This window comes from Panthera leo, chromosome E3 (assembly GCF_018350215.1).
Source record: "Panthera leo isolate Ple1 chromosome E3, P.leo_Ple1_pat1.1, whole genome shotgun sequence".
Lineage (NCBI taxonomy): Eukaryota > Metazoa > Chordata > Mammalia > Carnivora > Felidae > Panthera > Panthera leo.
Window position 1 is genome coordinate 2,882,027 of NC_056694.1, and position 14,072 is coordinate 2,896,098.

The following is a 14,072-nucleotide window of genomic DNA, read 5'->3' on the forward strand; positions in this document are numbered from 1 at the left end:
GCATGTTAATCTTGCTTGTCTTTTATTTTTTTAACCAGTTGAAGTCTCTATGGAAACATTTCTTTTAGAGCCCACTTTGATACCAAGTGGGTATCCCTTGGTCACTTTGAAAATATAATGCCTGGTTGAAACCCAGACTTGCATGACTAGAGATCACCCACTATGCCCCTTTGTTAAAGAGGTATTAATCATAAATGGAAATAGGTTGGATGAATTTGTCACGTTTTCAAATGGTGCTGATCATTGAGCTTTTCAGCCTTTTGAAATATTATCTAGGGTATTACATGCTTCCAGGAGGTCAAGGATGATTGGCTACTTAATTGGGCCAAATAGCCATCATTTATACTTGTTAAAATTAGGTCTCTTTAAATAAGTGATTGATTAATTGGATGTATGCCATTTTCATGTGTATTTCATTCAATTTTTTTTTCTTTCTCTCTCTTTTTTTTTTTGAACATTTCAGATGATGTCGTGCCGTATTTTAAGACAGAGCCAGGCCTGCCGCAGATCCACCTGGAAGGCAACCGCCTTGTTCTCACTTGCCTCGCTGAAGGGAGCTGGCCTTTGGAGTTCAAGTGGATGCACAATGACAGTGAGCTGACCACCTACAGCAGCGAATATAAGTAATTGATTGCTTGAAAATAAGATTCCGTTTCAGGCTGATGTGTTTAGAGTATTTGCCTTTTGGGCCATAATAGCACAAGAGGTGAAAATATTTGATTGAATTTCTAATGCATTAGGATTAAAGGGATAGATTTAATTAGAATGTGATTTAATATTCTGATCGACATTGTATTTATACCTAGGAAGTGTATCATTATATTTGTAAAAGGAAGTCTGTTAGCGAAATTACCAGACTGAAAAAAGTTGTAGTTACAGAGGGATGCAAGTAACAGGTTTCGCGTGATAAATTTGCACTCTTGTGGCAACGGCCCCACCCGCCAGTGTCGTTCGTATTCAACGAGCATGAATATTTAGACAGAGATCTTTAAATCAGGAGCTTCTGGAGCTCTGAGGCGTCAACAGAAAATTTACCTGGCTGACTTTCAGAGTCAGGACAGGGAGGATGGAAGTGTGGGGGAGGGGCGTGAGCACAGCATCTCATCCAGCAAGGATGTTCACTCGAGTCCTGGGTGCGGCTGCAGTGAGCCCAACACGGGGCAGAGAACAAGTAGTGAGTGGGGACGAGGACAAGATGCAGCCGCGTAGGAGGTGTGGCTTCACCCAGCACCAGTGGCACCAACTCTCGAGCCTCCGTGTCTCCTTGTGGTGCCAAGGTCTTTCAGGTTCGAATCTCAACTTGAGCTTCCGTTTCTGTGTGGGCTGGTTATACCAGATGCAACAGTTCTGAGGAGGATGGAGAACTAGTGACTTCTTAAAAAGTCCAAAAGGTCCCCAGATCAGCGCAATCAGCAATGTCATGCTCTTATTTAACTAAGAGAATTGGCTGTTCAGAGGTGTTTTAAATAGAGTAATGAGTTCTCAACGTGGGGCATAACCCATCACCCACTCTCTTGAAAAGTCAGAGGTTTGGGGCACCTGGCTGGCTCCGTCGGAATAGCATGTGACTCTTGATCGAGGGGTTGTGAGTTCAAGCCTCATGCTGGCTGTAGAGACTACTTAAATAAACTTAAAAAAATAAAAGAGGGGCACCTGGGTGTCTAAGTCCATTAAGAGGTCGATGCCTGATTTTGGCCCAGGTCATGATCTCATAGTAGATCGAGCCCTCCTCAGGCTCTGCTTTGACATCACAGAGCCTGCATGGGATTCTCTCTCTCCCCCTTTCCTCCTTCTTTCTTCCCCCCTCTCAAAATAAATAAGCTTAAAAAAATAAAAACTTACCTGCTATTTACCTTTTGGGATGAGCACTGGGTGTTGTACGGAAACCAATTTGACAATAAATTTCATATATTGAAAAAAAATAAAATTGTAAGATTTCATATAAAAATCCACTCTCTGATCCCTGTTGATTAGTCAGAAGGCCTGGCCACTCAGCTCTGCCTCCGCAACCCTCCCCACCCCACCCCCAGAAGCAGGTGCTGGCCAGTGCTCCCCTTCAGGAAGGGCACAGCCCTTCTGGCTCTCAGTGCTCTGGTCCCCACATCATCTGTATGATGCCACACTTGCTTTGCTCAGTTCTCTTCTTCCCCTGCCCTTTGTAGACATAAGAGTTTGTGACCACCTCTCTCATGATCAGGCCTGTACTGTCAGAGTATCTGCTGTTGTAGGAGCAATTTATCGTAATAGTTACGAGCATGTTGACATCAACAGACCCAGGTTTGAATCCCAGCTAACTACCAATTAGCATTAGCAGTGTGATCTCCTGCAAGCCACTTATCAGTTCCACCTTTAACGTCTGCAAAATGGGGCTGATCGTATCTCATTTGTCGTGTTGTGAGCGTTAAAAGGTTCTAATGTAGGTAAAACAGTGTATGTTCTGGCCCACAAGCAATCTGCTAATAAATCCTAGGTGATACTGTATATCATAATGAGACGTTAGAGTACTTGGTTTGTTAGGAGGGGCATAAGAAAGAAAAAGACAAAAAGTAAGCTTAGAAATGAGAAGCATGTGTGAGTAATGGGCTTTAACAGCAGGTGCCTTGAATTCGGATACTTCTATTCAATTTACTATGTGTGTGACTTTGGACAGGTTACCTAACCAGTTTGATCTTGCTTTTCTCATCTGTAAAATGGGTATAATAAAACCCAATTCAGAGGGTTCTCATAAAAATGAAATGACATAATGTTTTGTCTGCCCCTGGGAGAAAGGGATGAAGTCTCAGAAGAATCCAGATTGTTCTTCCATATAAAAAATAGTAATGTGGATGATCTATAATGATGGTGTTCAGATTGGGGTATGTGGTCATGGATAGTGGCAAAGGAATTGCTTTCTAGATGTTCAGTTTCCATATGTGTGTTTTCTGAGGTTGAGCTGACTGAGAACATGCCTTTTTGCAGACACCCGGGATTCTGCCCTTTTGTGCTGTTTCCCCCAGTTCGCCGAAGGAAGGCTCACTTTCCCCATCTGAGTCCTCCTGTGGAACTGCCTCTCAGGTGCAGGACGAGTGCCTAGGTCCAAATATTTGGCTTGAACAAAATGAGGGGCTCTTTTAAACAACCCCTGAAGAGCTACTTGGCCTCTAGTCTATACATATTCCTTTTAAGGAAAAGTAGGGCTCTAGAAATGGGATATTTTGACCATTCTTGGATTTTTTAAAAAAAAATTGGGACATGTTGTATATAGGTAGGCAGCAAGAGCTGTACCATTTTTTTGACACAACCCCGCCATTTCCATTCTCCAACTGTCCTCAGAGAATATATTGTGCCTCAAGGGACGTGTAGTGAGAGCAAAGGAAAGAGCGCGTGCAAGTTAGATCCCCACGGCTGAGGGCCCCTTGTCTTCTCCGGGCAGCATGCTCACAGCGGCACCCCGGGGTGTGTCCACTTACACGAAGCAGAAGCAGAGTATTCCAGAGCTGTTGGAAAGAAGAAACAAGCTGTGAAATGCTCTTTAATGAAGCACACTGTGTCTGCATTTCACCCTCCTCTGTAATGAGGCTGAGGGCTCAGTGGCACATTTCAAGGAGGAGGAGGAAGAAAGTTCTGTTTACTTCCATCAGAACCATGTTGTATCGTGATGTACGAAGAACATGCATGACAGGAAAGTTAGGGCTTTGTATTTTCTCAAACACTTATTCAGAAGATACTTTCATTAACTTCTGCAAAAAAGATGATTTGAGATTCTAAATCCATATCCTTTTTCATTAATTTCCTGTGTTTTGATTGTTGCTATGCTTCAATCTCTTCTCTAGTTTATTTCCTTCTTCCGTGTACTCTTTAGATTTAAATGAACTGAATGCAAATATGTGGTCAGTACTTTCTCTTTGTTGTTAATTTGTATCCAATTTTATTTATTCTAATAGTAAATAACTTGCCATTTAATGAAATAAAAAGTAATTGAAAAAAAACCAACCACTATCCTCCCATTAAGAGACACATTTTCTAAGTTTTTAATGCTTAATAATTATATTTCAAAGTTTGTGATACATTTATGTTTTTTTGATAAACTATGTAATATAATAGTTGCCGTGACCCTGTAATACAGAAGAATTTTTTTAGCAGTTAGAATGTTTTGATCAAAGGACATCCTTTTTAAATTGCCATTTGTATGTGTATTTTTATTTCAGAGAAGTATGATGGATAATCAAGAAGTATCTTTGAAGCATAACAATATATTACATTAGAATAAAATTCTTTGGGATAAATAGACCTACTAATTAAGTTCAAAGAGTAAAAAGGAGCAGTATGAAGGTTCCTATCTGTTAAAGAGTTCATTATTAAAGAAGGGATGATGTGTACTTCAAAATCATTATATTGTTTATATTCCATTGGATGCATGTAAAACAGCAGTGTAATAGTTTTATTCTAAAATGCTAAACCATACATCATGCCACTGTTATATGTGCAGCTGTTTAGACTTAGGATAAAACAGTTCTGTCCACTCGAAAATGTGCAAGGAGGTGGAGGTTTTTTTGGCGTTGCTCTTTGCACTAGACATTTTACCTGTTAATTTGACACTCCCTGGATAATCCTCAGGAAGGCAAAGCATTGTGGGTCACTGAGGCAGGATTGCAGGGGCAGCTCATTATACATGGACCATTACAATGGGGTAGATGCTTCCTTCCCATTTCCCTGGAAACTTAGTAGGAAGAGATGGGTGGTTCTAAAGCACCAACAGTTTGGGAACAACGTGGTAAATTACATTCTGTTCACTGAGGGCTTCAGACACCAAGATGGGTTGTCAAGGATCCATAGTATTTTGTCCTCCCTTTTTTCAAGAAATAAACGCTGCCCAAAAAGCTCATGCTCTTTTTTCAAATTACTCTTTCATCTACTTCCTTCCAATAAGCACCTTCAGCTGTCATATGTTAACCTCCATTAGACATTCTAAGTCTCAAATTGAAAAACATGGCTACTTTATGAAAATGGTAGCAGTTTTTTCTCTGAAATTGAATCCCTCTCCCCCCCCCCCCTTTGATGTCAGTATGAAAATGCTAATCCTGTAAAGGAAAATAATATAAACTCAGCTTTTCCAGCTTTGACTGGAAATAGCATTTTCTTTGCTGCTTGTGTTACAAACTGCCCCCCAAATTTCAGTGAGTTGCAAATGTTATTCCCATGGATGCTTATATCCACATTCAGGCATAGGTCATCCTGTAGCCACAATTGTAATAGTTAGGTCATTAAACCAGGTTTGCATAGCTGTCAAAGGCAGATGGGTCTCTTTTTTTTTTCCCCCAGAAAGTATTTATTCTCAATTACTTTCTACTTGGAGATAAAAAAATTACATTCGAATACAGGTAGATAGATGTCTAAGCCAATAATTTCTTAGTGCTAGGCGTACTATTCATTTTATACCAGGAAGGATAATTGGATACTGTGAAGTGCTAAAAATCTTATATCTCCTTACGTGACCCATCTCTGTGGTTCAGTTTCTGTGACAGTATAAACAATACAAACTTGATGGATGATTCTTTTTTTTTTTTATTCCAGTAAGAAAATAGGGGTGGTTAAGGACAAAGTAACTTTTTTCTTATGTCTTAAGAAGAAAAATTTCACAGTATCAACAAAAATTATTAAATACCTGGGAATAACCTTTATAAGAACCTACACGAAGAAAAGTGGAAAGCCTCACTGGGAGATATAAAAGAGAATCCTAGATAGGAAATCTGCACAACGTAAAACTAGACAAAGTATATGAAACAGTTGTATCCAAGACAGAAACCAGAAACAGAAGCCAGAAACCAGAGACAGAAACCAAGCGAGCCCTCTGACTGGCCCAGCTTTTCTTCTGTGCCAGAATTTCCAGGCTGTGGCTGTGGGGGCGGGGGGCACTAATACCCGGAGGACTCCTGAGTTGAGGAGATTGGAGAATCCAGAGGGATCAAGGCCGAGTGCCCGAGAAAGGGAATCTAGAGGTCTACAGCGGTTCTGTGTTGAGTGTTTGGCAGAATATTTATCAGCACATTTGGTGAGGAGACTCCCCAAGGCCAGGGAAAGGGCTGCCCAGAAGTGATGGCCGTACTTCCCATGCTCGCCACAGGGCTGGGCGGACGACCTGTTCTCACCAGCCATACCCCAAATTCTCATAATTTATGGGGTTATGGGATAGAGGATTCATAAGTATCTTGGGTCTGTAGTGGGAATTATTAGCCCTTGACCAAATGCAGTTCTGATCCTGCCTAAGATTTTATAAACAAGACCAGGAAGGATCAAACGACTTTCAAGTATCTTTGAAGCATCAGAGAGCAAAGCCCAAGGATGTTTATAGGAATACAAAAATATCTAGCACCAAACAGGGTAAAATCCACAATGTCTAGAATGGAATCAAAGATTATTAGGCATGTAAAGAGGAAGGAAGGCATGACCCTTAAGGAGGACAAAAATCAATCTATTAATCTATCGAGCCAAAGCTGGCACATATGTTAGAATTAGCGGAGAAAGGCACTGTTGAAACATCATAACCGTATTCCCTGTGATCAAAGCCAAATACATACAAGATGTTAAAAGGCCGAAATCAAACTCCTGAGGATGAAACCTGTGATATCTGAGATGAAAAACACACTGGATGGGAGAGTAGCAGAGTAGATGTTGCAGAAGAAAATGTTAGTAAACTTAAAGATACAGCAGTGGGATTATCCACAATGAAAGGCAGATACAAAAAAAAAAAAAAAAAAAGGGAATCAAACACAATGAAAAGAGCATTAGTGACTTACAGGACAACTTCCGAGAGTCTAATGTGAGTGTGTTTGGAATCCCAAAGGAGGCAGGAGTGGAAAAATTGAAGAAATCAGATGGCAGATGCTCTCCAGTTGATGAAACCTACAGACCCCCAAGTGCGGGAAGCTCCTCTGGTCCCTGTAGTGGTGTTACTGGCCAGTGCAATAAGGAAGAAAAGTACAAAAGAAATAGCATCTAGATTGTAAGACATAAAAATGTCTTTGATTGAAGGTCTTTATTTCTACATCGTCTATGTAGAAAATGTGACGTTGTCTATAAACAAGCTGCTAAAGCTAGTAAGTGGGCTTAGCAGTGTTCCAAGACGTAAGATCAGTGTTCAGAAATCTTCAGACTCTGAGACAAAGCAGCTAATTAGGCTTCATTACTACATCATGGGAAAGACTCCTCTACATGTTTTTTGTTTTGTTTTGCTTTTGATCTGCTGTGTCCCCCAGTCACCAAGAGGAAAGGTCTGTTTAACTGAGAACTCTTCCGTTAGGTGACATGTGATGACCCACTGGTTTCTCCATCATCTCACTGAACTGAGTGCAACACCCACCCGCGTCTTTGCGCAAGGGCGTGGTGCCCCCAGCTGTCTGGTTTCAGTTTTCCCGTCTTGGTTTATAGTCACTCTTTTCTGCTGCTTAATTCTCCACTGGTCCTGTCCTCTTTGAACTGCCCAGCTCACAATAATCACAGTTATATTTTGGCTCAAATGAACTAGTCTTACACAGTTTGGCTCCAAGAAGTAGAATCCCTTATAGGCCCATGCTGCTTACAGCTCTGGGTCCTAAGATCTCCTTCTTAACGTGTTTCAGTCTGGGGTTTTCATTTCAGTATTTTGCTTGTGAAAGAAGCCAGCTATAGACTCATTCCACTTGTGATTATTATTTTTTAATGTCACATAGGAAATTTATAAAAAATAGAATCGAAAGCCTAATTATTTATCATCTCCTCTCACAAAAGAAGAATGAAAGTAATCCCAAGAAAGGTATAAGTGGCTTACAGTTTTTTTTTTTTTTCATAACCTTTTTTTCCCACTTTGAATAAGATTGGGCATTGGGCCAAGATAGGAAAGTTTATTATAGAACTTGGTTGTTTATTTTCATGCAAAATAGATATTTTTATACCAGCATAAAAAAATTAAATTGTGGGGGATAGTCTTATCTGAAGTGGCCTGAAATGAATGTAGACCCCCCCATTCAAAGAAAAGAGCCTCATATCTAGTTTTGTTTTTTTTTTTAAATGTTTGTTTATTTTTGAGAGAGAGAAAGAGTGTGAGCAGGGGCAGGGCAGAGAGAGAGGGAGACACAGAATCCGAAGCAGGCTCCAGTCTCTGAGTTGACGGCACAGAGCCTGGTGTGGGGCTCGAACTCGCAAACTGTGAGATCATGACCTGAACCAAAGTCCAATGCTTAACTGACTGAGCTATGCCAGTGCCCTGTGCCTTAGATCTAGTTTTAATGGGCATGAGAGTTCTGTTTTGTGAATTGAATTATGTCACCTGACTTCAGAGGGAGAAGCACGGATGTGCCTTCGCTATTCTGAACCACGGTGGGACTGTTAGACCTGTGTCCTTAGAGTAGCTCGCTGTTGTTGGAAGAACCTCTCAACAGTAAGTAGCCAGTCTACAACCAGGCAGCATTTTGTCAGACACTTGCTAAGCTTTTAGCACTGCACATTCAGGAAAACTCAGAACAGGTTTATTTGTCCCAGTTTTGGGGGGATTGTTTATCGCCTAATGGTTCTTAGTGGTTTGCCAGGAAGCCATGAGTTCTAAAAGAGAGGATTCCAAGAGGCATTATTTAGGGTTTTCTGTGGCCACGGTGAGTGCTTGGTAACGTGAAAAGATTTTCCAGCCACGGTTATTTTGGCTGTGCTCTGGAGGGTAGGCCTTGGGGGGTTCTAGGACGAACCACAGGGGCAAACTCTGATGGAAATGGAAAGGGAAGTTGTTGCTTGGACGCCGGGTTGGTCCCCGAACCACCGGCAGACTGAAGGAGCCTTCAGAGCCAAATCGGCCCAGGAGCCGTTCCCCCCGGGGCTCCTGCCGCTGCTCCCACTGGGCCCGGGATGCCGTTGTTTGAGCCTCTGCCCCAACTGGCACTGGACACCGCGCTGTGCCCCTGGTCCAGGGCTCTGCTGAGCACCAGCACCGATGCCGTCCGACCGCTTCTCCATTAGCCCTACTCCTCAGCCTCAGGTCTAAAAACCCAGAGTACGTGTGTCCAGGGGTCTGCCTCCACTGAGACCCACAGAGTGGAAAATTCTCCAAACACAGGACAGTGCTCTAGATCCTAGGCAGCCCAAACCAGGTCACACGTTCACTCCAGGCAGGGCTAGTCAGGCCATTGTTTACGGGTCGAAATGGAGCTCAGGTTGCTTGTTAGAGAAACCCTGAGATGGTTCATGTGGCCCACCCTGAGAAGCACTTCAGAACTGAGGTATTCTCCTACTTGAGCAGAAATAGACGTTTAAACCCTTGGTTTTATTGTGATTTTGTGCTTGATTTTCTTTAATTTGCTCTTCCTGATAACGAACTGGCCCTGGAAAATGTTCTGTTAGTCTAGTAGAAACTCTGCCTTTATCCAGTGAATACAAACATTCCCTGCTGTGTTTATTTGAAATAGGAGCAGGCATTTTCTATATTTTGGTGGCATATGGTGCTAAGATTTTATCATACTTTCTTCTAAAGAGCCAGGAAACTTTCTCTGCTTAAAAATGTGTGTTTATAAACAATGGGCTTGCAGTGAATATTCCCATCTGTTAGGTGAACATAATTTGTGTAGGAATTCCTGTAATAGGTGGAGTACTTTGCAACTTTTTTGTATATTTTTTCCCTGGCGAGACATGAGACTAAAGAGTTGGTACGGAACAGCATATGCCTAATACTCAATTTTGTATCTGCTCCTCCCTGTGGTTTGAAAACACTGCTATTTTCGTGCATTAGTACATACGATTACTGTAGAAATTCATAAGAATTTAAAATCTATTTAGGACCCCACAAGAGACAGAAAATGGAATGGATAACAATTATATAATCGCGGACACGTTGCAGAGGTGACACTGTGCGTGTGGTTTTTTTCAAACACGTGCTCCCGTGACTCGTGTTATTTCATTTCAAAACACCCATGTTGGCTTTGTGTCAACTTAATCTCAAAACCCCTCCTTATTATAATCACAGTTATGTAACCATCAAAGCTGCTCATCCTTCCAGTCTTGACTTGTCATTTAAATAAATGGCGTTGACTCTTTGTGTTCAGTTTGATCTTACTCTGATTATCCACACTAATTAATTTTGTGTTTGAGATGAGCCATTCCTCAGAATAGAATAAAATTTTGAAGATTAAAACTCAGCGATATTTTTTCATAAAAGATTTTATTAATCTTGTCATGGGACTGTCAAGATGGTTATCAGAGGGAAAACATACTTTGATTAATATTTGCTTAGTGCTGAATTACCTATATTGTCCAAGTGTTTTATTCACTTAAAAATTAGGCCTTTAAGTTCCTTTTTCAGGTTGACTAATTGGACATACTTGAATAAAAAGTTGAGCAATCAGTTGAATATAAAAGTGATTTCAAGCTATGCTTAGGAACTGAGCCAAGAAAGCTTACCATACGTGGTGCTTTTTACCTGAGTTTTAAAAGTTTCTGGTTATCCTTTGTTAGGAGAAGTAGTTTTAAATTGATGATAATTATGTACAGAACCTCTCTGTAATGAAGGATAGCATCACTCAGTTTTCTCTTTTTCGGAAGATAGGCTACCTTTAGACTGGGTTTTAGCTCTCTGTTTTCTTTTTTGTAGTACGCACCTTCCCATGTGTAAGAAGTAGCCAGGACTCAGCCTCATTCTTGGTTTGTTTGTGAACATGGCCTAGAAACCAGTTAGTGTACTCTCTCAGGTATTGTGAAAGGTTGGGGCTCCAGAGCTATAAAACCCACTTCAAGTGGTCCTTGGTTATGAATCTTATTTGCTTATGGATTTCAAAACATCCTAAGTTATAAAACTAACCATAAACCTAAAGCAGGGCTTTTATGGAAACTGTATCTTCTAAGTACATTTTTTTTCTACTATGAAATGTTACTGAAGTTTTTAGAAAGACTTTGATTTGAAGGATGACGATTGCTTACAGCCACAACAATGGAAAATACAAGTGAAACCACCTTTCAGTTATCCAAAATGTTTTTAAAGTTAATGTCAGACCGTGTGTGGGGAAGTGGGCAAGGGAAGTGTGTGAATTATGTTGGGGGGGTGGTCTGCAACACTGAGTGTCCCTGCTCTCTGCCTCGATGACACCCGTGTCTCATCCTGAAAGTGTTGCTTGAATTTTTATATAGAGTGACACAACACATTATATAAAGATGGTTTCCAGTTCTAGAAATAACTTTTAGAAATTCCAATAGAATTATAACACTTTTTGTTGAAAGGTCTAGTTTACATGTAATGACCTTCAGCTGTTTCACATTTGTCATGTGTTCAGCTAGTTGTGCGTGATAAGTACTCCATGCATGGCATCGTGCTGGGTGCCAGGGCACAGTCATGAGCCAGGCAGGTCTAGAGGCTGGTTGCTTGTGCCAGTGACCGCCTAGCTGGGGAGACAGACATCGATTATGTAGTGTCACAAGTAAGTTGCATTTGGGGTCAGCGTGTTGGCCACGGAAGGATTGCATAGACGGTTCACCAAAAATGCTTGTTGAACACTTGCAACATGTGGTGCCAGAACTGCTCTAGACACAGAACCGTTAATACTTCTTTTTGGTGTTTGGCAGGTACATTATCCCGTCCTTACAGAGGCTTGACGCTGGGTTTTACCGCTGTGTGGTGCGAAACAGGATGGGAGCTCTCTTGCAGAGAAGATCAGAAGTTCAAGTCGCATGTATGTGTGCATTGGAAAAGTCTCCAAGTGATGAATCACAGAAACAAAGTGTCTGTGGGGAATGCCGATCACAATCACTGTTACCTGTTGTGGGAATTGAGACTGTGTCTCAGATTCTCTTGGGGATAGGGTCATTGCTAAAATTTGTTGGGAGACAAGTAGCCAGTGTAGCTGGCCCAGTGATGGTGATGGGGCCAATGAGGCAAATAGCCCTTGTGTAAAATTCACCCTTCAGGGGCTCTGTCAGGCACTGTGGAGGACAAAAAGACATAAAAAATGAACAGGATGCCTTCTCTTTTATGAATTAGCTGCTCGTGGCTTTTATTATCATTGTTATGTTGAGATTCAAATGTTTTTCAAATAAAAAATTAAACCCAATTAGGTAAAATTTCTTCAGTTCATAATCAGTTCTTTCCAGCAATTTGTTTAGAAATCCTTTAGCTCCACGATAAAAAGTACATGGATGGTAATGTCCTAGACGGTATTACTGTCTAGGTATTACTGTTGGGGACCTGATGCATCCTCTGTGGGCAAGACTCATTTTAGAGAATGCGGCTTCTGAAAGTAACTGAAGGGGAGATACCAGAATGCAGGGAGTTTGCACGTCGTTAGCAGGAATTGGAGAGACAAGCTGGTCTGCACAAAGCACTTAATACTTTCCTAGTCCAAAACCTGGCAAGGTAGGGTCCTTCTAAAACGGCCTGTCAGCTTTATTACATTTTGAATTTACTACCGAAATGTCTCTTCATTTAAAAGAAAGCAGAAAGTGTTATGCTACTTTAAATTACATATTAATACGTTGTAACGGACTTGAGAGAACTCGAGAGATCCTAAACTGGGCTGTGCCAACCAAAAAAGACAGTATTTTCTCTTTGTTATTTTGACCGCAGGTAAGGCCTATAGTTTTCAGTGTCACTGTGTCAAAGAAAACAATTTCTAGTTACTCGTCTGTCTCTACACGTTTAGTTATGTTTTTAATTACTAGGAAGGCTTAGCTTTTCTGAATTGTGGTGAAGTCACTCAGCTAAATCTTACTGCAGGATAATTTGGAACTTGTATTCAATTGAATAATTGAAAACATAATTAATAAATATGAATTTCAGTTCAATACCCCAAACATATTTGAATAAGTTAACAGCTTGGAATTTATGGTAATGTATTAAATTCTATTGAATAAAATTAAATTTTGGACTTTTTCTTGGTTAATTATTTATATCCTTGTTTCTAGAAATTTATCTTTGGCTCTTAGACTTTTTCTCTTCTTTTTGTTAACGAGCTTCACTTTAAAAATAACTGTGACTGTTCACCTCATCTGTTTCATCTCCTAGAATATTAAATGCTGTTTATTACATAGGAAATAATTTCCTCTGAATAAAAATTCCATTGATAATATAGATTTGCTATGGACTATTCCAAATTAAATACATTGAGACAAAAAGACAGCATATAAGTCAAATCTGTGTGTATACACATGTATCTGTCTCTAATCCTAACATAGACATTTTTCAAAAGTTTCAAATGTTACTAATTTAAAAATTGGTGTCCTCTGCCCACATTCTAATGACTTCGTTTTTTCCTGTGACCCCATTTCTTAAAAATGTTAAGCAGTAGCACAAAAGGCTGCAACAGAGCCTACCTGTCCCTAATTAAGTCAACAGTATGGGGTTTGGAGAACCCTGTGAAAACAACTTTGTGGTTAAAAAAAAAAATCTCTCTTCCAAAAGATCTGTTAGGGAGACAGCACCCCAGCAACGGAAAGAAGGAGAAAGTGAACCGGGCAGTGGTGGCTGCCTGGGCGGAACTAGCTTGAGAAACTGGGGAGTCGGCGGATAGCTAAGGGCGACTCTACGGTCTCTGTGGCGGTAGGATGCTTCTCCATAGTTTATTCCAGAATTCAAATCAGTTGCAAACATTTCATCGCGTTGTTGCAGCGACAGAGACCACGAAGTTCTGCTGATGAATGCGTTTTGTGGGCACCTTGGAGGCCCGTGGCTTTGCCTCCCGCTTCACTTCCCCACCAGATCTGCCCTCGTCAGCACTGACGCTCAGTCTCTTCTTGTCTTATGGTTTAATTAAAGCACCGGTGGTGACTTTGCTGTAATACATAGTTATTTCCATCTTGGACCCTCCGCCCCCCCCCCCCCCACACACACACACAAAGTAGTTTTCTAGAACTCAAAGGGTCTGATTTTTCTCTGCAGATATGGGAAATTTCATGGATACGGACCAGAGGAAAACGGTTTCTCAAGGACACGCAGCAGTTCTCGACTTCCTGCCCATCAGCAGCTGCCCCAGGCCACAGGTGACGTGGTTTAGAGAAGGGCACAAGATCGTTCCCAGCAGCAGAATGTAAGTTGCTCCAACTTTAAAATACAACTCCTCGCGCTTGTTGGCACCATTTATGTATCATTT

General features: G+C 41.1%; 1 protein-coding gene across 1 annotated transcript in view; it reads left to right on the forward strand.

The window, feature by feature from the left end:
• The window catches only part of SDK1 (sidekick cell adhesion molecule 1), a 531,480-nt gene that overhangs the window by 6,637 nt on the left and 510,771 nt on the right, over positions 1 to 14,072 (forward strand). The window contains exons 2-4 of the mRNA XM_042922245.1: positions 464 to 623; positions 11,554 to 11,660; positions 13,862 to 14,009. Of these exons, the coding sequence (XP_042778179.1) occupies positions 580 to 623; positions 11,554 to 11,660; positions 13,862 to 14,009 (299 nt within the window). The 5' untranslated portion in view covers positions 464 to 579. The remainder of the gene's footprint in view (positions 1 to 463; positions 624 to 11,553; positions 11,661 to 13,861; positions 14,010 to 14,072) is intronic.